This window comes from Stomoxys calcitrans, chromosome 2, assembly GCF_963082655.1.
Source record: "Stomoxys calcitrans chromosome 2, idStoCalc2.1, whole genome shotgun sequence".
NCBI classification, from domain to species: domain Eukaryota; kingdom Metazoa; phylum Arthropoda; class Insecta; order Diptera; family Muscidae; genus Stomoxys; species Stomoxys calcitrans.
In genome coordinates, this window is record NC_081553.1 from 130,960,562 (window position 1) to 130,985,041 (window position 24,480).

Genomic DNA, 24,480 nt, shown 5'->3' on the forward strand with positions numbered 1-24,480 from the left:
TCTGGTAAGCGAAGTTTGTCTGGATAACAAGTCATTAGCTTTGTGTGTGTTGTTGATGTTAGATGTCTCTTTGAAGAGATGTTGGCTCTTAGAATTTAATTTTCTATTACTGCACTATAAGAAAAGGTTGAATAATAAGACCCAACATTTCATTCAGAGGTCTTGCTTCTACCATTGCATTACTCACTAATTAAAGGGTAGGTGGAATCATGTAATCTTTTGGTGGCATAGCAATCTGACGAGGCCCCTGGCAAAGGCCGAAATCGCGATCATTGTGGTGTATTGATACATTTAACACACCACAAATGTTGAGACTCTTTAAAGTACTGTTGTTGTTTTGTTTTGAAATAGAAGCAAGAAATAAAAAAACACATTGGTCTAAGCTGGTTAAACCAACAACCAAATAATTTTTATTAGTGTACGTCGGATGGGATTGTAAATGGCCCAAATCGGTCCATGTTTTGATATAGCTGCCATATATACCGATCTTGGATCTTGACTTCTTGAGTCACTAGAGGGCGCAATTCTCACCCGATTTGGCAGAAATTTTGTACAACGGCTTCCCTCATGACGTTCAACATACGTGTCAAATATGGTCTAAATCTATCAATAGCTTGATACAGCTCCTATATAAACCTATCTCCCGATTTTACTTCTTGAGCCCCTACAAGGCGCAATACTTATCCGAATAAAATGAAATATTACAAAATGACTTCTACAATGTTCAGCATTCATTTATGGTCCGAATCGAACTACAACTTGATATAGCTCCAATAGCGTACAGTTCTTATTCAATATTCTATTCCTAAAAAGAGATACCGCGCATAGAACTCGACAAATGCGATCCATGGTAGAGGGTATATAAGATTAGGCCCGGCCGAACTTAGCACGCTCTTACTTGTTGTTTTTTTTTATTTTTCCCTCAATATTAAAATAAAAACTAAATTACATTTATTGTAATATCCTTGATAGCGCAGCCAAAGCTGTAAATGACAACTTTTCATATAAAACTTAAGTTGCTTTGAGCCTGTGGCACATATAACAGCATGCGATACCAAATTTCCGTGTAGTGTCGTATGCAAAAGAACTTGATGTGTTGCAGTACGAGTATATCTTGACACTGAGCTTAATATTTGACATTAAGCCTTACTTTTGTAAAGGGGATTTATGTCACATTTGTGAAAGACAATATTTCCCTTTGACTGTTATTGGTAGTGTTTTTCTCAGTTTACGGTGTGCTTTATACAATGTTGATATTTAAGGTTTCAATGGCGATTTGAATTATATTTAGGGATTTTTTTTATAATGGAAATCTCGTAATGGGTAAATTATGTTGCAAAAATTATCCATTTCATATCTTAGGATTAAGTTCAATAAAGTTGAAAATGAAGTGGTAAAGTTGTGTACCTTACACAACTCGTAACTCCCAATCAATTTAAGAATTTAAATTGAATTTATATGAGTAAGAGAAACCGTGTGTATAAAACCAATCTAAATATTTATTAATTTATGCCGAATCAGAAAAAAATAAAAATAAATATATATCACTGTTCAATTTTGTAGACCTAAATATTGGTCTTTTTGGCAGCTATATCCAAATAATATAAACCGATCTGAACCATATAGGACACGGATGTAGAAAAACAACAGTCAGTGAGTCAAACTTCAACGAAATCGGATAATAAATGCGCATTTTATAGGGCCAAGACTTGAAATCGAGAGATCGTTCTATATTGCACCTATAACCAAATCTGGACCGATCTGGACCAAATTAAACAAGGATATAGTAATAATCCTTTTTTATTATAACTCCACTACTACATCGGTAATTATATCTTAATAATGGATGGTCTCGATCATATTTTATTCAGCTCCCGAGAACTCATATACAAATAACATTTTCAGACAATAAATCTTTTCTTTATGGGATTAAGACCCTAAATCGGAAGATCGGGCTATATGACAGCTATATCTATATAATCTGATATGGTTTATAATTGGGTCAAATGTCGGGAGGCTGTAAAGAACTCCCTGTTTCAAATTTCAATGAAATCGTGTAAGAAATAAAGTTGTTCTGAGCTTCAGACCCTTAATCGGCATATTGGTCTATATGAAAGTTATTATATCTTAACACAGTCCGATCTTTACTGTATTTGGGTCAGGTGGCGTGTGGTTTAAAACAACTCACTGATTCAAATTGCAGCGAAATCGAGTAATAAATGCAGATTTTATGGGTTCCAGGCTCTTAATGGGCAGATCGGTCTATATGGCAGCTATATCTAAATAGAGTCCGATCTGAACCATATATAGGTAGGATATTGGCAGGCTTAAAATAACTCACCGCTTCAAATTTCAGCGAAATCTGGTAAAAAATAAAGATTTTAAGGGCTTCAGACCCTTCTTCGGGAGATCGGTCTATATGGCAGCTATATCTAAATAAAGTCCGATCTGAACCATATTTGGGTCGGATACTACGAGGCCTAAAACTACTCACTGATTCAAATTTCAGCGAAATCGGGTTATAGATAAAGCTTTTATGGGCTTCAGACCCCTTATCGGCAGGTCGCTCTATATAGCAGCTATGTCTTAATATACTCAGATGTGAACCATATTCGTGTCAGATGTCGAGAGGCGTAAAACTACTCACTATTTCAAATTTCAGAGAAATCGGATAACAAATAAAGCTTTATGGATTTCAGAGTTCTTATCAGAAAATCGGTCTATATGGCAGCTATATCCAAATATAGACCGATCTGAACCATATTGGGGTCGGATATTGCGCGGCTTGACTCTAATCACTGTTTTAAATTTCAGCTAAATCGGTAAAATATTGGGTTGTCTAAAAAGTAATTGCGGATTTTTTAAAAGTAAATGCATTTTTAATAAAACTTAGAATGAACTTTAATCAAATATATAATTGCCTGTCTGTTTTTGGCGAGTGACCAAAGATGTGTGCGGTCTAGCGTTGTCCTGGTGGAATATGACACCTTTACGATTGACCAATTCTGGTCGCTTCTCCTTGATGGCTGTATTCAATTTGTCCAATTGTTGACAGTAAACATCCGAATTAATCGTTTGGTTCCTTAGAAGCAGCTCAAAATATACCACACCCTTCCAATCCCACCAAACAGACAGCATAACCTTCTTTTGGTGGATATCAGCCTTTGAAGTGGTTTGAGCTGGTTCACCATACTTGGACCATGATCGTTTTCGACTAATGTTGTTGTAAACAATCCATTTTTCATCTCCAGTTATGATTCGTTTTAAAAACGGATCGAATTCATTGCGTTTAAGGTGCATATAGGTGCATAAGGTGCACAAGCGTTGATTCGGTTTGTTAAATGAATTTCTTTCAATACATGTGGTACCCAAATATCAAGCTTTTTCACCAGTCCAAGACTTTTTATGTGATAATGAACGGTTGATTTTGGTATATTTAACTTCTCTCCTATCTCACGCTCAGTTACATGACGATCCAATTCGATTAATGCTTAAAATTTGTCAACGCCGACTATATGAAAAATCTGCAATTACTTTTTAGGCAACCCAATAATAGTTTTACTGCTTTTATGGGCTTCTGACCCTTTATCAAGAGATCGGTTTATATGGCAGCTATATCCAAATATAGTCCGATCTGAACCATATTTGTGTCAGATGTCGGGAGGCCTAAAACAACTCACTGTTTCAAATTTCAGCGAAATCGGGTAATAAATTAAGATTTAATGGTCTTCAGACCAATTATTGGCAGATCGGTCTATATGGCAGCTACATCCAAATATAGTCCGATCTGAACCATATTTGAATTGGATGTCGGGAGGCCTAAACCTGCTCACTGTTTCAAATTTCAGTGAAATCGGATAAAAAAAAAAAAAAATATATATATATATATATATATATATATATATATATATATATATATATATATATATATATATATATATATATACTTTGTAGGGTCGGAAATTGATATTTCGATGTGTTGCAAACCGAATGACTCTATGAATATACCCCCTAATGTTTACCTAACAAGATATACATTAGTTCGAAATTCATTTGGAGCCTACAACCTTGAAAAAAGTTAATGGAAATGGCTACTTATGCTAATCGCAAAATTCTCTCCAAAGAGGTTTCGCCCTGCGGCATGCCGTTCGGACTCGACTATGAAAAGAAGGCTCGTTATCAGTGAGCTTAAACTCGAATCGGACAGTACTCATTGATATATGAGCAGTTTGCCCCTGTTCCTTAGTGCAATGTTCATGTGCAAATTTTTATTTGAATTGGGGGCGTAAACATAGTTTCCATACCAAGCTTCATTTGAATCGTATAATAAAAATTTAAACTTCTAGGGGCTCATCAAGTCGTAAGACATGTTTATATTGGACCTACATACATCCAAATTTTAACCGACATGGGCCATTTGCAATCCCCAATTACATATTCATTTTGTCATTCCGTTTGCAACACATCTAAATATCCATTTCCGACCCTATAATGTATATATATATATTTTTGATCAGCGAAAAAAGCTAAGACGATCTAGCCATGTCCGTCCGTCTGTCTGTTGAAATCATGCTATAGTCTTGAGCTGAAACTTTACACCGACTTTTTTTTTGTCCATAAGCATGTTAAGTTCGAAGATGGGCTATATCGCACTATATTTTGATATAGTCCTCAAATAAAAGGCGCATTTATTGTCCGATTTTGCTAAAATTTGGGACACTGTTAGGCCCTTCGACATCCTTTTTCAATTTGGCCCAGATCGGTGCAGATTTGGATATAGCTGCCATATTGACCGCTTCAAGTTATAAGCTCAATGATAAGGGCCTCCTTTTTAAAGCCGAGTCCGAACGGCGTGACGCAGTGCGACACCTCTTTATTGCCAGCATTAGGAGGTGAAACCCACCGTTGAAAATTTTTTCTGATGGTCTCGCCAGAATTCGAACCCAGGCGTTCAGATTAATTGGCGGACATGCTAACCTCTGCGCTACGGTGGCCTTCTTGTACTTATTAGTACTTGGTCCAAATCGGAACATATTTCGATATAGCTGCTATGGGGCATAAGGTATTCCTTTTTCACCGAAAGATGGTTTTCATATATATCCGAGGTGGTGAGTATCCAAAGTTCAGCCCGGCCGAACTTAACGCCTTTTTACTTGTTAAGATTGGTAAAGCCCGCAAAAAGTCTATTACTGAGTGTATGTTCTTAAGGACAAGGGACTGGTTTAGTACCACACCCTTTTCTTGAACCCAATTAACAATTTATTTACCTGTTCTCCTTATGGGGGCTGCAAACAAACTCACTAAGTTGTTAAACCCTGTATGTACCACATTAGTAGAATATGGCATAGAATCGAATGTTTTGTCATTGTTTCATCTTGGTAAAGTAATACTCGCATGTTCGATTATTTTTCGAGAGTATTCAGATGTTTCTTTGTCAATCCATGTGAAGCCTTAAGCTATTACCATAATTTGTTTACATTTCACGAGTGAGAAAGTCCAAATTCCATAAAATTTTCCTGCAACTTTCTTGGACGGGAACACACAAAACCGTATGTTGCACTTACATATAAATATCTTTATGGGTTTTTTATTTCTCTATGGGTTTTCATTTCTCTATGGGATTTTTTCGTTCGTTCGTTCGTTAACTGCTCTATTCCTTTTTGCCATTTTATTTTCTACGTATTACCCATGTCTGTTTGTGTGTTGGACCAATGAGCAGATCTGCATCTCTTTGCATTGCATAGCAATTCTGCTCTCCTTCAATCGCAAGGCTATTTAAGATTCATGGTTGACATTGCAGAAATTGTGTATGTGTGTCAGTGGCAGTATATGTTAATGCATGCGTGAGCGCTAAAAGCCTTTGAGTTATGTTAGTGGGGATGTTGTCAACAGAGATATGATTTAATAATGTGTTAATGTGAGAAACACTTTCGGGAAAACGATATTCATGATTATACTTCCGTACTCTAGATAGAGTGGTTCCCATATGTAATTTGTTTACATTTACGTGTTGATGATGGATATCACTGCCAATGTTAGATGGCAAGTTAATTTAAAGTTGTTTGCTCAATACTCCATTTTTATTACCTAGTCCGAAAGGCTTAACTTAAACTAATATGGGGCGGTATTCATTGATATGAAAGAAGTATCTCCGGTGCTCCTTAATGGAATGTTCGTCTGTGTTTTTCCACGAAAATGTCCAAAATTATTTTCTCTTCGTACCTACGTGGGCTAACATATGTTAATGACGGCGTGTATCCCATGTAAATCGAAGTTTTCCGACACCGATGTTCACGGAGATTTGTCCATATATTTTACGAAGTAATTTCTTTCTGAATAAATAGAGCACTACCTCTTCAGCGGATTAATATCTGCACCCTCTTTTCAACCTAACCTAACCTCTTTAGCTCCCGCAAGATAATCTGAAATATGGTTTCGAGAAAGTTGTAGGGATGTGAAAAGTGATAAGTTTCTGCACGTATTCGTCATAGCGTTATCACATGTAGACAGTGTATATACTGCGTATGACATTGATATGATGATCAAGTGGATCACAAACGCCCCGAACTTGAACCGAACCAAGGGACAATTCAATAGAAATATTTTGTCTAAGGAAGCTTTGCTAAAACCACAATGGCAGATATAGGAATGGGACATGTATCTATCTCACATGTATCGCCAGCATCAGGGGGGGATTACCACCGCATTTTCTGAAATTTTTGCCGGGAGTTTAGCTCAACTGTTTAGCTACGGTGGATCCACTGTATTGTGTATCAAGTAAAAAGGCGTTAAGGAGAAGCGGAATGACTTATGGTGATTTCAATTTGAGAAAAAAGTGTTGCTCTAATGTTAAACTTATACAGTACAACATTTTACAAATCTCGCCCTAAATTAAATATCTTTCAAATTCCAATTAACTTGTTATTTCCTTTATGGAACAACCTTCTTTAAAGCTGTATTACATTATGGGAGAACGCAGACAAAATAAACAATTCGAAACATTTAAATCAAATTCGCCCAAACAACGACGATCAGCTGTTTACGCTTGACATTATTCTAAATTAAGGCGAACACGAATATACATGATATTCAGTGAACGCCATTATTTAGGTGAAGGTGTGTATAAAATGATAGTGGCTGTTTTAAATTGCTGCCCTCTCCACCGTAGATTTGGCACTGTCAACATTTTTGCACTCCCTGTAGACAATATCATTACAAATGAACACTACACCGTGTGGTGGAGTTCCTTTTTTGTCAAACGAGCACAAAATTTAGATTGCAGTGCGATATGTTGAAAAATGCTTAACTTCGAAATCAACAGAAGGTATAATGCATTAACGACATTTAGCACAAATATCTTCTCTGACAACCAAAAATGCAAATTTTGCCCATGAACATTACACTAAGGAACAGGGGCAAATTTCTCACATATCAATGAGTGCAGTCCGATTCAAGTTTAAGCTCAACGATACAGGGCCTCCATTTTATAGCCGAGTCCGAACGGTGTGCCGCAGTGCGACACCTCTTTGGAGAGAAGTTTTACATGGCATAGTACCTCACAAATGTTGCCAGCATTAGGAAGGGAAAACCACCGCTGAAAATTTTTCTGATGGAAATTTCTGAAATTTTCGCCAGGATTCGAACCCAGGCGTTTAGTGTCATAGGCGGACATGCTAACCACTGCGCTACGGTGGTCTGACAACTACTGAGTCATTAGTTGGTGAAAAATTAATTTAAGCATTCAAAAGCCGTCCTTTAAGGTTTCAGATCTAAGGACTTGTCTGAATTGAACATTTGCAAGTTATTTGGCGTTTTGAAGTGATATGGCTGGGTCAGTGGATGGAACTAAAAGTCGTCTTCCCTCACAAAACACTAAAATTTCTATGTGAGTCTTACCTGCATGTTTTTTTAAATGTTTAAATTATAAATGTAGGGATAAAATAACAGAAATATATTACCTGACAATGATTTCCTCAATGTCAGGTACACCATAAGCCAAAATTTTAATCTAGACACTTAAAGCTTCTAATACATTAAAGCTTCTCGAATCTTAACCCCATTCACAGTTCTCCTCATTGCTATCAATTGGTTGAAAGAGCAAAGACTGCATATCATTGAAATTTATCATCAAAATTCGTGCTTTTTGATAACAGCTCGATGAAAATCCACTATTTTATCATAAATTCTTTGAAGGATGAAGGTTATTTCTGTTTAAATGGATATCTTAACCAGCAAATTGTCGTTTATGGGTTCAAGAACCGCCACGTGGCATACAAGAGTTACCGATGCATCGTAAAAACGACCGTTTGGTTTGATTTATGGGCTGGTGGCATCAATGACCCATTTTTCCTCCAAAACGCCGGTGGAAGAAATTTTCCCTTCAAATGCAGAGATGCAAAATGAAACCTTACGAATCGACAATTTAACCAGAGTCGCGGGCAACATATATATTCCAATTTCCATTTTGTACATATGTTTGAACAATGATTTTCATATTTCCTAGGTTGGACCACTTTCCCCCAAGGTGGGGTTTTTGGAGACTTTGCCCCAAAAACGAACTTCATATTCGTGTTCCTGGGGACAAAACTAGGGAGAAGGGTGCAAAAAATAAAAACAAGTAAAAAGGCGTTAAGTTCCCGAACTTTGGATACCCACCACCATGGGGATATGCGTAAACCAACTTTCACCAAAATCCAGTGAAAATTGCATACCTTATGTCCCATAGCAGTTATATCGAAATATGATCCGAATTGGACCAAATACTAATAAGTACAAGCCATTGGTCAATTGTGTATAACTAAATATTGGTCTTTTTAGTAGCTATATCTAAAAATAAACCGATCTGAACCATATACAACATGGATGTTGAAAAGCCTAATATAAGTTACTGTGTCAAATTTCAGTGACATCGGATTATAAATGCGCCTTTTATGGGGCCAAGACTTTAAATCGAGATATCGGTGTACATGGCAGCTATATCCAGAAGGATGTGGAAGGGCCTAACACAACTCACTGTCCCAAATTGCGGCGACATCGGACAATAAATGCGCTTTCTATGGCCCCAAAACCTAAAACCGTGCCATAATGCAGAAGTATGTCAAGGGGCTTAACTTAACCTACTGTCTCAAATTTCAGCAAAATCGGATAATAAATATTGGCTTTTATGGTCCCAAAACCCTAAATCGTCGTTCTATATCGCAGCTATATCAAGATATAGTCCATCTTCGAACTTAACCTACTTATAGACAAAAAAAAAAAATCTGTGCAGAGTTTCAGCTCAATATCTCTATTTTTGAAGACTGTAGCGTGATTTCAACAAACAGACGGACGGACATGTCTAGATCGTCTTAGAGTTTTACGCTGATCAATAATATATATACTTTATAGGGTCGGAAATGGATATTTCGATGTGTTTCAAACGGAATGACAAAATGATTATACCTCCATCCTTCAGTGGTGGGTATAAAACGACAACGTTAGCATAGTTAAACGTAAAAAATACAACGGTTGCATTGGCTGGGTAGCTCCAGCTAAGAAGTCTTGTGAAGGCGACCATTGTGAACACGCAAATGGCGGCTACCAAAAGCCCAAAGGATAAGTCAAGTGGTGAAAGACATCTCGATACTTGGTTTCAGAAAACTTCGAAGGAGCGCAGAAGTTTGGGTCGCTTGGCGATCTATTCTAAGTTCGGCTAGTGGGACCAATTTTCCGTCATAGCTAATTTAAGTTTAAGTAAAGTATATGAATATATTGATATATTACTGGATTCTTTAAAACATACGCTTATTAATAATCAATTGCCCCTGTTCCTTAGTGCAAAATTTGCAATTAGCACGCTTATTAAATCTATCCCATTAAATGAATTTAGGTGGGTATAAGAGATCCTGCCAACGAAATTAAATTAAATTATTTTGACCTTTTATTTAACAAACTTTCAGTTTTCAACTCTTGTTTTCTGACCTCTTTTTCGTTAAAACAAAAGCTATATTTAAATTAAAACTATAAAGCAAACCTGCTGCGAAGTTTGGTTACATCTACTCATCATTTTTGCGGTGTAACTTGCATCTCCACCTACCGGAAGTAAAAACATGCAGCGAACATGAAAAAAACATTAAAAACTTTCCCACCAAATGTTTATAAAATTAAAATAAATACAAAAAGCAAATATGTTTACAGAAACCACCTCCACAACAACTGGACTTTAACCGAAACCCAAATGCAGTTGAAACCCGAAATAAAAAATGCAAATCTTGTTTATTCATCTTCAGCCTGGAGCAGCAGCGGCAGCAGCAGCAACATCAATAGCATCATCAACATCATCGTAGTCTTCGCCGCCAACCAGCAACTGGCCCAAGAGCTGGAACATGTTTCAGTCATTCAATTTCCGCTATTCATCCTCCATTGCCTTCACTTCGCTTCCCCAGCGACACTTCTTTGCTGGAGATTTCACCTTGAAAGGATGAATGGATTGCATAATCCCCACTCAAGCACACTCGCTTTATGGACGAGTCAAATTGTCGCTGCATTCAGAGTTCAGTGGGAACTGAGAAGAGGCATTGCGAGCAATTTACCACGGATTCAATTGCACCAAAGGAAACTCAGCAATAACAAACCAAAAAAAAACAGAATAAAAACGCTTTCGACGATTATATTTTTATGTTTGTTTGCTCTTTGCACAAAAACAAACACCTCACTCAAATACTCGTACCACCGCTCCAACACCTTTGAAGCACATTTTCAAAGGCTTTGGTGGCATGACAAAGAAAGCAGGGAGATAAAGTACATGTTGTAATAAGCACCAGTTTCAGAGGGCTTTGGAATTTCCAACAGAAAATGACGACCCAATTTTTTCGCTTCCAATTATGCAGAGTACTATCGCAAACAAGACATACGAGTATAATTTTGGAAAGCTAATAACCCAATCTATTTTTAAACCAATTTTCGTTTTCCTTCATGCGGCCAAGCCATCTCAAGTGCCTTTCTTTGATAAATTAGCTACTTCTTCAAGAGTAGCGCCAAAAAATGTGAATTAATTTTAATACTTTTGTAAATTATTTTGAAACGCCCCAATTAAGCTCTGACTGACCGTAATGAAGGTGTTAAACTGAAGTGCTTACAGTTGCTGACTTGTTACAAATCTCATTTAAAATCCTCGGGGAGTGTAAGAGAGAAAAAACTTTCTTTCAGCAATGCTACAGTTTTCCTAATTGACTGCTTGCCGAAGCAAAACAACGAGGTTTCCGTTTGGTAGCCGGCTTTACAACGTAATATTACAAAGTAAGTACTGGTATGTTTCCGCAAATTTGTTGACGCTCTCCATGGGGATAAGGTCAAATAGCCTCTATGGTTAAAAAAAAAGTCATGACAAAGTGCATGGCCGTAAGCCTTAGTCAATATTTGATAAAGAATTATAAAGGAAGCAAGTATTTGGTAAAAAAAAGAAACAAATGTGCTATAAACAACAATATTATTAAAGAGGATGGACGGTGAGGAGGTCCATACACCACTTCATTCCGTTTGGTTAAAACATGACTTTAAAGTTCAAGTATTCCTCTTACAGTCTGTTTTACTGCCCTACACATCAAATATTTCTCACCACAATCTATACTTAGTGCTGCTTAGAGTGCTGTCCGATTTAAGTCAAAGCTCAATGATAAGGGGACTCGTTTTTTGTGCCCAGTCCGAAAGTTTTTAAATTTTTTTTTAAATGGCACTACTCGAAAATTTACGGGAACTGTCTTAAATTGTTGGGAACATTTCAAACTTTAATTTAAGCTCACAAAATCTCCAAGGAACTTTTCTGCCAATGCAAAACTTTTGAAATTTAGTAAAAACCAGTAAGAGCGTGCTAAGTTCGGCCGGGCCGAATCTTTTTAGACCAACATAGAATATTGAATAAGAGCTGTTATGCTATTGGAGCTATATCAAGTAAATGAATGCTGAAGATTGTAGAAGTCATTGTATAATATTTCAGTTCATTCGGATAAGAATTGCGCCTTGTAGGGGCTCCAGAAACAAAATCGGGATATAGATTTATATGGCAGCTGTATCAAGCTATTGATCGATTCAGACTATATTAGACACGCATGTTGAAGTTCGTAAGAGAAGCCGTTGTACAAAATTTCTGCCAAATCGGGTGAGAATTGCGCCCTCTAGTGACTCAAGAAGTCAAGATCCCAGATCTGTTTATATGGCAGCTATATCAGGTTCTAGACCGATTTGCGCCATACTTAGCACAGTTATTGGAAGTCATAACACCTCATGCAAAATTTCAGCCAAATCGGATGAGAATTGCGCGCTCCATTGGCTCAAGAAGTCAAGACGCAAGATCGGTTTATATGGCAGCTATATCTAAACATGGACCGATTAAAACCAAACTTAGCGTAGTTGTTAGAAGTGCTGCCAAGCACTACGTGCAAAATTTCAGTTAAATCGGATGAGAATTGCGCCCTCTAGAGGCTCTAAAGTCAAGACCCAAGATCGGTTTATATGACAGCTTTTTCAAAACATGGACCGATTTAAACCATACTTAACGTAGTTGTTGAAAGTGCTACCAAAACACCACGTGCAAAATTTCAATAAAATCTGATGATAATTGCGCCCTCTAGAGGCTCAAGAAGCCAAGACCCAAGATCGATTTATATGGCAGCTATATTTAAACATGGACCGATGTAAGCCATACTAAGCGTAGTTGTTGGAAGTGATACTAAAACATTACGTGCAAAATTTCAATAAAATCGGATAAGAATTCTGCCCTCTAGAGGCTCAAGAAATTAAGTCTCAAGATCGGTTTATATGGCAGCTATATCAAAACATGGACCGAGTTGGCCCATTTACAATACCAACCGACCTACACTAATAAAAAGTATTTGTGCAAAATTTCAAGCGGCTAGCTTTACTCCTTCGAAAGTTAGCGTGCTTTCGACAGACAGACGGACGGACAGATGGAGGGACATGGCTAGATCGACTTAAAATGACATGACGATCAAGAATATATATTCTTTATGGGGTCTTAGACGCATATTTCGAGGTGTTACAAACAGAATGACGAAATTAGTATACCCCCATCCTATGGAGGGTATAAAAAAGTGGCCAGATTGACCTTTGCTGCAACAAGGTAATGATCCGAATCGATAGTCCCCACTCAGATCGATTGTAAATCTAACAAGCTGGTTGAATGGGTTCCCATTATCAGAACAGGAACTATTTGGTTTCTCGTGTTTCGGTTGGAAGACAGCCATGTGGCCATGTTAAATCTTCGATGCTGAAGTCTGGTGCTGCTACCGCGATCTTTGCCTCGGCAACGTCTATTAGCCTCAACCTATTACCGAAAGTTTGTTCGTGTAGACTACATTTTCCGACTGCTGGGTTAAATATTTTTTTTCTCTATACTGAAAAAATCGCCTTCACATTACGGATTTCTTATTTTAAATGTTGGGTTAATAAATCATTAACTTTGCGTCTTGTTTTGAAAGACAAAAATAAGATGAGGGTAAAAATATCTTTAAAAGTTAGAAATTTTAAACTTGCGACAAGGCAACAGGGAACCGTAGTTAAAGACGCAAAATATCCTTACAAATAGGAGCGTCTTTAAATGTTAATTTTTATACCCACCACCGAAAGGTGGGGGTCTATTCATTTTGTCATTACGTTTGCAACACATCCATTTCCGACTCTTGATCAGCGTAAAAATCCATGGCGGTCTAGCCATGTCCATCCGTCTCTCTGTTGAAATCACGATACAGTCTTTAAAAATAGATGTGGAGCTGAAATTTTGCACAGATTCTTTTTTTTTTTTTTTTGTCCATAAGCAGGTATATCTTGATATAGCCCCCATATAGACCGATCCGCCCATTTAGGGTGTTAGGCCCATAAAAGCCACATTTATTATCCGATATTGCTCAAATGTGGAGCAGTGAGTTGTGTTTGGCTCTTCGACATATTTTTGCAATTTGGGCCAGATCGGTCCAGATTTGGATATAGCTGCCATATAGACCGATCTCTAGATTTTAGGTCTTGCGCCCATAAATGGCGCATTTATTGTCCGATTTTGTCAAAATTTGTGACAGTGAGTTGTATAAGGCCCTTCGATATCCTTCTTCAATTTGGCCCAGATCGGTCCATATTTGGATATAGCTGCCATATAGACCGATCTTTCGATTTAAGGTTTTGGTCCCATAAAAGGCTCATTTATTGTTCGATTTCGCCGAAATTTGGGACAGTGAGTTGTTTAGGCCCTCCGACATCCTTCTTTAATTTCGCTCAGATCGGTCCAGATTTGAATATAGCTGCCATATAGACCGGTCTCTCGATTTAAGGTGTTGGGCACATAAAGGGTGCATTTATTGTCCGATATCGCCGAAAGTTGGGACAGTGAGTTCGACATTCTTTTTCAATCGGTCCAGATTTGACTATAGCTGCCATATGGACCGATCTCTCGATTTAAGGTTTTGGGACCATGAAAGGTGCATTTATTATCCAATTTCGCCGAAATTTAGGACAGTGAGTTGTATTAGGTTCTTCCACGTTTGTCTGCTACTTAAGGTTTTGGGGCCCTAAAAGGTGCATTTATAATCCGATTTCACTGAAATTTGACACAGTGACTTATGTTAGGCTTTTCGACATCTGTATCGAATATGGTTCAGATCGGTTTATTTTTAGATATAGCTAGTAAAAAGACCAATATTTAGTTATAGACAGTTGAACAATGACTTGTACTTATAAGTATTTCGATATAGTAGCTGCTATGGGGCATAAGATGTGCATTTTTCACCGGATTTCGGCCCGGCCGAACTTAACGCCTTTTTACTTGTTTTTAGGTTAAGGCGCCAAGTTTAAGAAAATAATTTTCCAAAAAATAGTTACTGGACAATCTATGAAGTAAATAAGAATCAATCAGCTATCAAAATTTGAAACTGATGGTTATGTCCCTAAGTAAATAGGAAATTAAATTTAAAGTTAAAAACTTTATTTTAAAATTTTGGTTCTTTCGCTCGTTTCCATAGACAAAATCCGGCAAATGAGGATAAATCCTGAATTTTGGACCAACTTTTTTTTTCAATGCAGAACATCTGACTTGCACTGGATAGGACTATAATGAAATACAGTCATTATCACATTCTAATGTTTCGAACAAAATATTTCATTATATTTCTATAACATTTTCAACACAATTTTAAAATGGAATAAGCCCTCGTTGGAGATGCCCCCCTCTGCAACCGTCCATCAATTGAATTTTGCTTAAAAATAATGATTATTACTGACTGTTGGCTTCTGTTGACGTTTATCGCAAAAGTTTGCAATGAGCATTGATCCCATGCTGGTGGTTACCATATTAAATTGTTGACCCCACTCATTGAGTTTTGAATTCGATGGTTTTTGTCAAAAGAAAACATGACAGCCATCACCATAAGGCAAGCGAGCAGCCATCACGTTTCGTCTAGCTGCCTCTTCCCCATTTACATATTGAGTTGTTTTATTATTGATTTGAAATGATTTGAGCTAATCGCAAATTACACCATCACGAATATTTGATTTTTTTTAATTGTGTTTTTCCTTCAAAAGCGCCCGTAACAAATGGCAAACGAAAAACTCGAAGAAAATTTCATAAAACAAAAAATACAACACAACAAACAATACGAAAATATAAAGAAAACGAAATCTTCTCTAAAGGAAGAAATAAATCGTGACTGAATCAGAAAAGTCTTCAGAAGGTAAATACATTTTGCACTCTTGTCATGCTGCTAGCCTGACCAAACTCAACGACTTTGTAGTGACCAAAGGGGCAGAACGCTTTGGTAACACCATAAGAAATGTAAAAAAAGTAAATAAATGACCAAAACAATTGTGCCGTGTGTTAGACCTCTTTCTCTTGGCCAACACAAAGCTCACACAAACACACACACACCTACTCACACACTCTATACGTGCTTTACTTAACCAAAAAGAACAGTTTTTGTGAGTAGAGTCAACGAAGAAGAGTGTTTTCACAGTTATGCTCTGAATATGAGCAGAGATTGATAACTGACCTGACTTAATCTCTGTAAAAACAACTTGCTGCGACTGTGCACAGTATCTTAAAATGTACGTTGTTTCTCTTCTCTTGCTTACTAAAACTTACTTCAATTTTGCCCCTAAAAGCAATAGTCTTGAGGTTACCATACTTCAGTGTAAACTCTGATGAAATGGATTCTAAGTTTATAAGAGATACACATATTCTTTTGAGCATTTTTCGGAAAATGGGTATAATGCACGCTAAGACGAGTACCGCCCAAATGACAGCCGGGCTCCTTAAATTTTTTTTCTGCCTATTGGGGCGGAGATCAATATTTTTTTGATTCATCCATGTCCATCGGTACCTTTTTATAATAGTTCTGTAACTCATATTTATGCGTAGCAATTGTTTTAATCCAAATTAGTTAAAAAGAGAATCTGCACAATGCGTATTGAAAGGCCACTCTAGATGTTTATTTTGAGTATACTTAATATTCTGTGCTGTTATTGCTTATATTTCATACATCTTTATGATTTCCAAAGATCTACTGGCAATATATGGTCATGGTAACCTCAATCTTAACACCAGCAGTATTAGACTCTCCAAAAAGGCTTGTTTTTACACTCGACTAAACCAAGTTTCTCGCGCTCTTAATTTCTCTACTTTGCCTTTGGGGAAGCCCACCATGATTGTTGTCATGTTTTGTCATCGTTGGAATATCCAAGCAAATGCACAGATTGCAGATCCGTACATTATTCGAATATTTATTTAGCACTCGCCAATGTATTGGTGTGGCCAAAATGTGTTTTTTGCCCATGCTGTCGCTGCTGCGGTCGTCTCCGCTTCTTTTTCATGATGGTGTTGTTGTCGTCGTTAACACTATTGTGTTTTAGTTGCCGTTATATCATTGTTGTAGTAGTTGTTGGTACATACGCGTACTTGCTGGGGGTACTCAGCTTGGCAAACTGTAACTGTCCATCTCACCGTAGACTGTCCTCCGTTTTTTTTCTTGGTTTTGGATGTGCTGTAATACGCGTTGATTGTGCGGTAATCTCCGTACGCTGCCTTGTGTGAGAGTCTGCATTTGGTCTGTTTGTTTCTTTGAATTGTAATTGCTTTGGTCGCAGTCGCACATTGACACACACTCTCATGTGGTGAAAATACGTGACGATACGATTTTTGGTGACAAAGAACGGGCATCGATAAAGGGTTACTGCATAGGGTTGTCTACAGCAATTAAAAGCTTGCATTTGCATGTTCTGTTTGTATATCCTTCAACATTAGGTAAAGGAGAATATTTTAGAGACAAATGGTGCAAAATAGAGGAATCAATGTTTGCTTGCAGGTTCTGCTATACCACCTATCACGCTAATTATGTCAAATTAGCCGCTCGAATTGCAGACAACTAACGCGAGGGAAAATGACTTGCGCTGGTGCCGGAAAATACACAGAATTTTACGTTTCGCACGGAATTCGAGTTGATCATCAAATATTTCACTGTTTTTACGGAAAAATTTGGTAGATACATAAATGCGTCCCGTTTGAAAAAAATTGTTGAGTCTCCTGTTAACTCGTCGCGGAAATGTAAAAAACTTTCGTATTCTGTATTTACAAACTAAAAATTACTATGCTATTGAAGCTATATCAATTTATGGTCCGATTCGGACCATAAACTGAATAGAATGTTGTAGACCATAGTAGAAGTCATTGTGTAAAATTTCAGCCAATTCGAATAAGAATTGCGCTCTTTAGGGGCTCAAAAAGTAATATAAGGAGACCGGTTTATATGGGTTTATCAGACTATATTTGCAATGTATGTTGAAGGTCATGGGAGAAATCGTTGTACAAAATGTCAACCATATCGGATAATAATTGCGCCCTCTAGAGGCTCAAGAAGTCAAGATCCCAGATCGGTTTATATGACAGCTTTGTCAGGTTACGCACCTATTTGAACCATACTTAGCACAGTTGTTGGAAGTCACAACGCAACCCTTCATGCCAAATTTCAGCCAAATCCGATAAGAATTGCGCCCTCCAGTGGCTCAAGAAGTCAAATATTGAAATCGGTTTATATGGGAGCTGTATCAGGCTATATACCGATTCGAACCATATTTGACACATATGTTGAAGGTCATATTAGAAGCCATTGTACAAAATTTTAGCCAAATTGGATAATAATTACGCCCTCTAGAGGCGCAAGAAGTCAAGACCCCAGATCGGTTTATATGACGACTATATCAGGTTATGGACCGATTTCCACCATATTTAGCACAGTTGTTGAAAGTCATAACGAAACACGTCAGTTGTTGGAGGTCATAACAAAACACCTTACATAAAATTTCATCCAAATTGGATAATAATTGCGCCCTCTAGAAGCTCAATAAGTCAAGACCCAAGATCGGTTTATATGGCAGCTTTATCAAAACATGGACCGATTTGGCCCATTTACGATCCCAACGGACCTACATTAATAAGATTTATTTGCGGAAAATGTCAAGCGTATCGCTTTACTCTTTCTAAGGTAAGCGTGCTTTCGACAGACGGAAAAACGGACATGTCTAGATCGACTTAAAATGTCATGACGATCAAGTATACACATACTTTATTGGGCCTTAGACGGAATAACGAAATTAGTATGCCCCCATTCCTATGGTGGAGGGTATAATAAATGCAGAAGTTGATTTAAATAGCTTTAAATTTAAATACCGGGACAAACGATGCAAAGCATCATATAAAATTATTGTTCCTGACGATATTTTTTACACTGTAGTAAATCCATGTTTTTGGTTGCCTAAAACACTTATTAAAGAATATATCTGTATCGATATTCCCCGATATTGCTATTTTGCCACATGCCTTGAATGTTCCAAAAAACTATAAACTTCTGTCGATAATAACATCTCTATAGTTGACCTTGCACGGTTATCGGCACGGAGTTAGGCTCTATGATATTTAATATTTTTACGTTGTATAAGCCCGATGATGAGTTACCGACAAATTACCCTCTGAGTAGATAATAATTCCATACATATCTGGCATTAAATTTGTGGTTGTTAGAATGTATCATTATTTGTCTCTTGTTCTTACATCCCACCTTCATCCAACATTGATACTTACTCGAAACACGTTAAAGCTATTACATCTGCTTTTAAAAAAATCCTCTTCAACTGAAACTTTGATTATCTTAGGTGAAATGAACATACCGTAAATTTCTTGGATCCGTTCACCAAATTCTAACAGTAATAACAGTTTCTACTGGTGGTATTTCTAACGATTTCCTTATTTCTTTTTTGACTTCGGGCTTTTTCAGATCAAAAATGTATATAACAAATTTGGTAAATTACTCGATCTAATATTTGTCAACCATACATTCGACATTTCTCTATCATCTTCCAATCCAGTCACTTATCCAAAGGAGCGTTCTCATGTCCATAAATATTACTATTTCTTTCCCAGAAAAAGTTCCTCCTAAATGTCCCTCCCCTAGAAAAGAATATTGCTTCGCTGAAACTCAGATCCCTTTTCAGCCACTAATTCGCATAATAGTTTAATATCTGATAATGTTGATGAAAATACATACATTTTTTTTTATTCTAAACTACTGCTTTTCTAAATCAGTCTCTTGAAATATTGAAGGTGATAATTCTGGAATACCTTGTAAAAAAAGAAACTGAAAAATATAAAGAATAAACTGAATAAGATATTTACAAATCGGGAACTACACTCAATTTCTCAAACTATTCATTAGCAAGATCAAGGTATAATATGAAGAACAAGCTGACTTATCGCAATAACTTGAACAAAATGAAAACGGACATAAAATCGAATCCCAAGTTTTTCTAAAAATTTGTTAATTCTAAGCGCCGCTTTAGTGATTTTCCTAACAAAACTTTGTTTTCGACAGATGACATAAAAAGAGAAAAATATGACATTTGCAGGCCTTTAATAGACATTGAATAAAACACTGGTTTACAATTTTGTATACCCTCCACTATGGGATGGGGGTAACTAATCTAGTCATTCCACAGCTTGAAACATTGATCTACAACCCTATAAAGTATATATATATTCTTGATCATCTTTACATTCCGAGTCGATGTAGCCATGTCCTTCCGTCTATCCATCCAACTGTGGAAATCTTTATAGCAGTCTAACGGGTGCAGCTAGCTATTTTAAAATTTGCACATAAATTGCTTTTCGATGTAGGTCGTCTCGGATCTCCAACATTTGTGCCATGATCTCCAATATTCGTGCCAAGCATGGTCTCAAACAGTCTATAACCTAATAATGGTCCCATAATGTGCTTCTTAAGCCCCCAGAGGGCGCAATTCTTTATCGATTTCCACAATGATTTCTACTGTAAATTTTAAACTAATCTCCAGAATGTACTTCTTGTACAGATGGATCTAAGATAGAGAACGGGACCGGTTGTGACATATATTGCGGTGAACTTGGCATCAATGCCTCTTTGCGAATGCGTGATGACTGCAGCATTTTCCAGGCAGAGGTATTTGTGAGATTGTGCTATCCGAAGGTATTGATCGATCTAACATCTGTATTTACAGCGATAGTCCAGCATCATTGAATGCTTTAGTTGGTTCGCTGTTGAGAGGTGTTAAATTGTCTTCAGAGGAATCATAATCTGGCTTTATGCTGGGTTCGCGAACATAAGGATATCATAGGAAATGAGAAGGCCTACATGCTTGTGATATCGGGTGCAAGCCTGCTTTCCATGGAATTAAGGAGCGTTATAAGGATACATGGTTCTATCGCTGGGATTCAACAGTCGGAAGTGAACAAACAAAGCTTCTGTGAGACGAACGCTCGTAATCGAACATAGAAAGTTTGTTGTCAATGGAAAAGCACATCTGAGTATGGTTATTGACAACGGGACATAATAAGTTATGTAAACATATGTCTCGTATTGGCATTAGAAATGATGGAATCTGTCGGTGGTCTCATAAAATCGATGCCTCGGAGGACAGCTTTCACTTTCTTGTCAATACCCTGCTTTAGTCAAGAAGAGGCGTAAATCCGTGCAGGATCAAGGCTTTTGCTTTTTCATCTGGGTGGTTTCACAGAGTACGTTAAAGGGCGGTTTACATTGTGAAGTGAATTCATCGAAAGGAGAAGAGGTAAGATGAGGAATCACAATGGGCCTTAATGTGGCCAACGGCTAGACGATAAGTTCTTGGCATCATCCTAACCCAACCTATTTCTCGATTTGACTTCTTGACCAACTATGGAAAGCAAAAATAAAACATGCAAAAATTTGAGAAATTCAATCCATGGCACACTAAATCAGACATCATGAGAATATCGGGCTGAAATTAAGTATTTTAAGAATGGAGTACACCTTTATCCAAACTTAAATACGTAGACCAATAAAGATCATATGGGATTCAGATAAAATATAAATATAATGTAGTCTACCATTGCTCGATGCATTACATAATTTAAGTCCATATTCATTGCCAAAGAACCACGCCTTTATATGTATTATATACAAGTATAAGTCTTATGTGATAACCCTCTATTATATTATCCCCAATGATATTTATTACCTGAATATGCAAAATAGTGGATTTGTATGTGTGTGTGTTTAGGCTTTCAACCTCGAGGTAGATCTTTCCAAAGAGGCTCACTTTGTTAACCCACGAACATAATCCCCCACCCTATCAAATACCAAAAACGGAGCCAACCAAAATAGCTAAAACAAAAAAAAATCGTTAGGTACCTAGAGATGATGGTTGCCGTAGGTAACCGGGAAAAATAGCTGTCGCAGCCAGCCTATGGCCACGGCAACAACGTTTCAACTCCAATAAAGACTGCAACAACGACAACGTTGTTGTAATCTTCAAACCCTACTGTTTTTGGTTTTGCACAGACAATGAAGATGATATGAAGCTGAACTAAGCCTCTGCAATTATTTTCATTTGTTTTCGCCTCCCAAACACTTCAACTCCTGCTCCGTGGGGTCTTTTGTCTCATGTAAACTTTTTTCTTCTCCCAGCCAACACACACGACCGAGCACTGGTAAATGGCCAGCCGGAGAGATGAAGTCACAGCTGCGACGTTGACTGCTACGACCAGCCAACTCCAAGCAACAGCTGTTTTTGGCATTTGTATGCAAGCCATTGCATGCGAATTTTCGCTACCGTTGTCTGATGGAGTTCGTCCACTCGGTCGCAGTTTCCTTCGTTGCCGTATAAATGGATGAGACGGTCGACGCAGGTCGTCAGTAAACCATTTGATTTAGTTTAATACACAACGATCATCGCAACCTAAAGACGCGAATCAGAACTTTCCATCTTTTCCAACCCCCTATCTATTTTGCTTATATCACAATCATCCAACCATTCTTCCGAATTTGTTTGGAGAGTGAGTGAGTTTGGCACAGACAACGACGACAACAACAGACTAAAAGGATTACTCGGCCATTACATTGGGTCTGTGGCATCGGTGTAAGAGGATACACAAACAAACAAGAAGAAAATCTACAGTGTGGAATTAAGTGCAACAGTCTAATTTAGTTTCGAACGCTTGACCTTCCAATAAGCTTGAAATGAAAGCATTTATTTTAATGTCGTGCTTGGCCTTGGCTGCCGCCAGACCCGAAGCGGGATATGCTTACAACAGACCAGGTGGAGGTGGTGGTAGTGGCGGTGGTGGCGGCTTCGGTGGTAGCTCCGGTGGCGGCGGAGGCTTCGGTGGCAGCTCCGGTGGTGGTGGTGGCTTTGGAGGAGGCGGTTTTGGTGGTGGAGGCTTTGGTGGCGGTGGTTCCGGAGGATTTAGTGGTGGTTCCGGAGGCTTTGCTGGTGGCTCCGGTGGAAGCGGTGGTTTTGGTGGTGGATTTGGTGGAGGTAAGTTTGTGAAGCTTTCAAATATTATACAGAATTGTGTCAGTAGCTTAACGTCTCTGTTCTAGGATCAGGTGGCGGGTTTGGTGGAGGCGGTTCCATTGGAGGTTTCGGTGGAGGGGGCGGCGGCGGCGGTGGTGGCACTACTTTGGTTCAGAAACACATTTATGTGCATGTTCCCCCACCAGAGCCTGAGGAATCTCGCCCTCGTCCCAATATTCCCATTGCCCAAGCCCAGAAACACTATAAGATCATTTTCATCAAGGCTCCATCTCCACCCTCTTACCAAGCTCCCGTCATTCCAGTGCAACCACAAAACGAAGAAAAGACTTTGGTCTATGTGTTGGTCAAGAAGCCCGACGACCAGCAAGATATTGTCATTCCCACACCTGCACCCACTCAGCCCTCCAAGCCCGAGGTCTACTTTATCAAATACAAGACCCAAAAGGAGGGTGGTGGTGGTGGAGGTGGAGGCGCTGGCGGCTACGACTCTGGCAGTGGTGGTTCTGGCATTGGAGGTGGTATTGGAGGCGGTATTGGTGGAGGCATTGGTGGTGGCAGTGGCGGCTACGATTTGGGTGGTGGCTCTGGCGGCGTCGGTGGTGGTGGTGCTCCCTCCACCAACTACGGTCCTCCTGGCAAATCAGGTCCCTATTAAATTGTTTCAGAGGCTAAGCATTGCGGCTATAAAACTACCACTCATCTGACCACTTGTTCGGAAGGCGCAACAGCGCATCGACGCTACTGGCTACTAGTCCCTAGACCAACAAAATTTCACTTTCAGAACATACCAACATCAGACAAGACTAGCAAAATTATACGAAAGAAACTAAAATTAACAAGAAATGCTGTGACTTTTAACCTAAAACTGAAATTATTTGCGATTATTATCATAAAATTACTTGTCCACATTTTGCCAAAGAGATCTGGGACTCCGTGGACTGATTCTAATAAGCCTGAGAAGGTGCGAAACGAATTTTTGAAGCTGACCTTGTGCGCATGCTCACACAAACACACACACACGACAATCTGTGGTTATCCTTCGCATCAAAATAAATACTCATCTATTGTATATAAGCCATTTTTCTATATCCTGCCTACTTCTCTATCTGTAACTATCTCTGTTCTGTCTTAACTGTTATCCCTCACTCTTTCTCTCTCTCTCTCTCAATGTCCTCTACTGTCATTTGTGTTCTATTCTCAGTTGCTGTGAATGCAACTCTTGTTGTTAGCCTAAGTACATCCACTTTGAAGAGTCTCTCTAAGTTTTTTTTTTTTTTAATGGAAACTATTTTTTTTTGTTTTTCTTTTAATTTTATTATTTTGTTTTGGTTTAAATGAATTTCCTGGATGGATGTGTTATGTTAAAATTGTTTATTTAATAATTGTATTAATTTGTTAAGTACTTTTATTATGCAAAATAAAAACAACGGTGACAAAATTTGAAAATAAAAAACTGTTTTTTACTTATTTATGAGTGTTCGAGCGTTAGGGGTAATTATCATAGTTTTTTGCCCTCATTAAAGCATATTCACACAAGTCTTCATAGTATGCCATGTTGCCATCAATTACCATCATGCATTGATGCTGGATGCACAAATTGACATTTAGTGAAGCCGAAGTTTT

The 24,480-nt window shown here is 38.0% G+C and overlaps 2 protein-coding genes across 6 annotated transcripts in view; both read left to right on the top strand.

The window, feature by feature from the left end:
• Positions 1-24,480, top strand: part of LOC106093483 (RYamide receptor) — an 814,074-nt gene that overhangs the window by 651,161 nt on the left and 138,433 nt on the right. The window lies entirely within an intron of this gene.
• LOC106093301 (uncharacterized) lies at positions 22,261-24,276 on the top strand. Its single transcript, XM_013260351.2, has 2 exons — positions 22,261-22,857; positions 22,923-24,276. The coding sequence occupies exons 1-2, from the start codon at positions 22,560-22,562 to the stop codon at positions 23,510-23,512; spliced, it is 888 nt and encodes a 295-aa protein (XP_013115805.2). The 5' UTR covers positions 22,261-22,559; the 3' UTR covers positions 23,513-24,276.